Here is a 545-nt window from a genome sequence, read left to right as displayed (position 1 = left end):
GTGGTTGTGCCGGCAGAGCGTGTCCACGGCAGCCCGCCTCTGCTCCATGAAGTCGGGCAGGCTGTTCCAGTAGTCGGCAACGCGCTGTCCCCAGGGGGTGTCGCCCACAAATTTCCCCACGTCACTGTCGAAGTGCAGGTTCTGCTGCCGGTTGTAGAGGTACCTCTGCACGTACCTCACCCGCTCGGTGCCGTTCAGGAACTGACACTCACTCTCAGCCAACTCCAGGAGAACCCCTGAGCGCGGGAGGGGCAGGTCAGGGGGGCCGGATCCCCCTCCCCTGGTGCTCTGAGCCCACCAGGCAGGGCAGGGTCGGGCCGGGGGGCACCGTGGAGCCCCCTCCCCATCGCCAGCCCCCCCAGCCTCCCCCGCAGCCACGCGGGGCGGGGGGATCCTGAGCCCGGGAGGGCTCCGCTGTCACCCTGGGCACGGGGGAGACACGGAGGGGCCCGGGGGGGGCAGCGGGAGGGGACTGACAGACAGGGGGGGCAGGAGGGGACACGAGGAGGGGGGTGCAGGGACAGAGCCCACGGACGGGAGGGACC

At 71.2% G+C, this 545-nt stretch overlaps 1 protein-coding gene across 1 annotated transcript in view; it reads right to left on the bottom strand.

The window, feature by feature from the left end:
- LOC104385397 (class II histocompatibility antigen, B-L beta chain-like) overlaps positions 1-236 on the bottom strand; it is a gene marked incomplete at both ends in the record, with an annotated part of 8255 nt that extends 8019 nt beyond the window's left edge. The window contains one exon of the mRNA XM_009993841.1: positions 38-236. Within this exon, the coding sequence (XP_009992143.1) occupies positions 38-236 (199 nt within the window). The remainder of the gene's footprint in view (positions 1-37) is intronic.
- Positions 237-545: the final 309 nt, after the last annotated feature.

This window comes from Chaetura pelagica, unplaced genomic scaffold (genome assembly GCF_000747805.2).
Source record: "Chaetura pelagica isolate M959 unplaced genomic scaffold, ChaPel_1.0 scaffold483, whole genome shotgun sequence".
NCBI classification, from domain to species: domain Eukaryota; kingdom Metazoa; phylum Chordata; class Aves; order Apodiformes; family Apodidae; genus Chaetura; species Chaetura pelagica.
The sequence above is the reverse complement of the archived record's forward strand: the minus strand, read 5'-3'. Positions and strand labels throughout refer to the sequence as shown.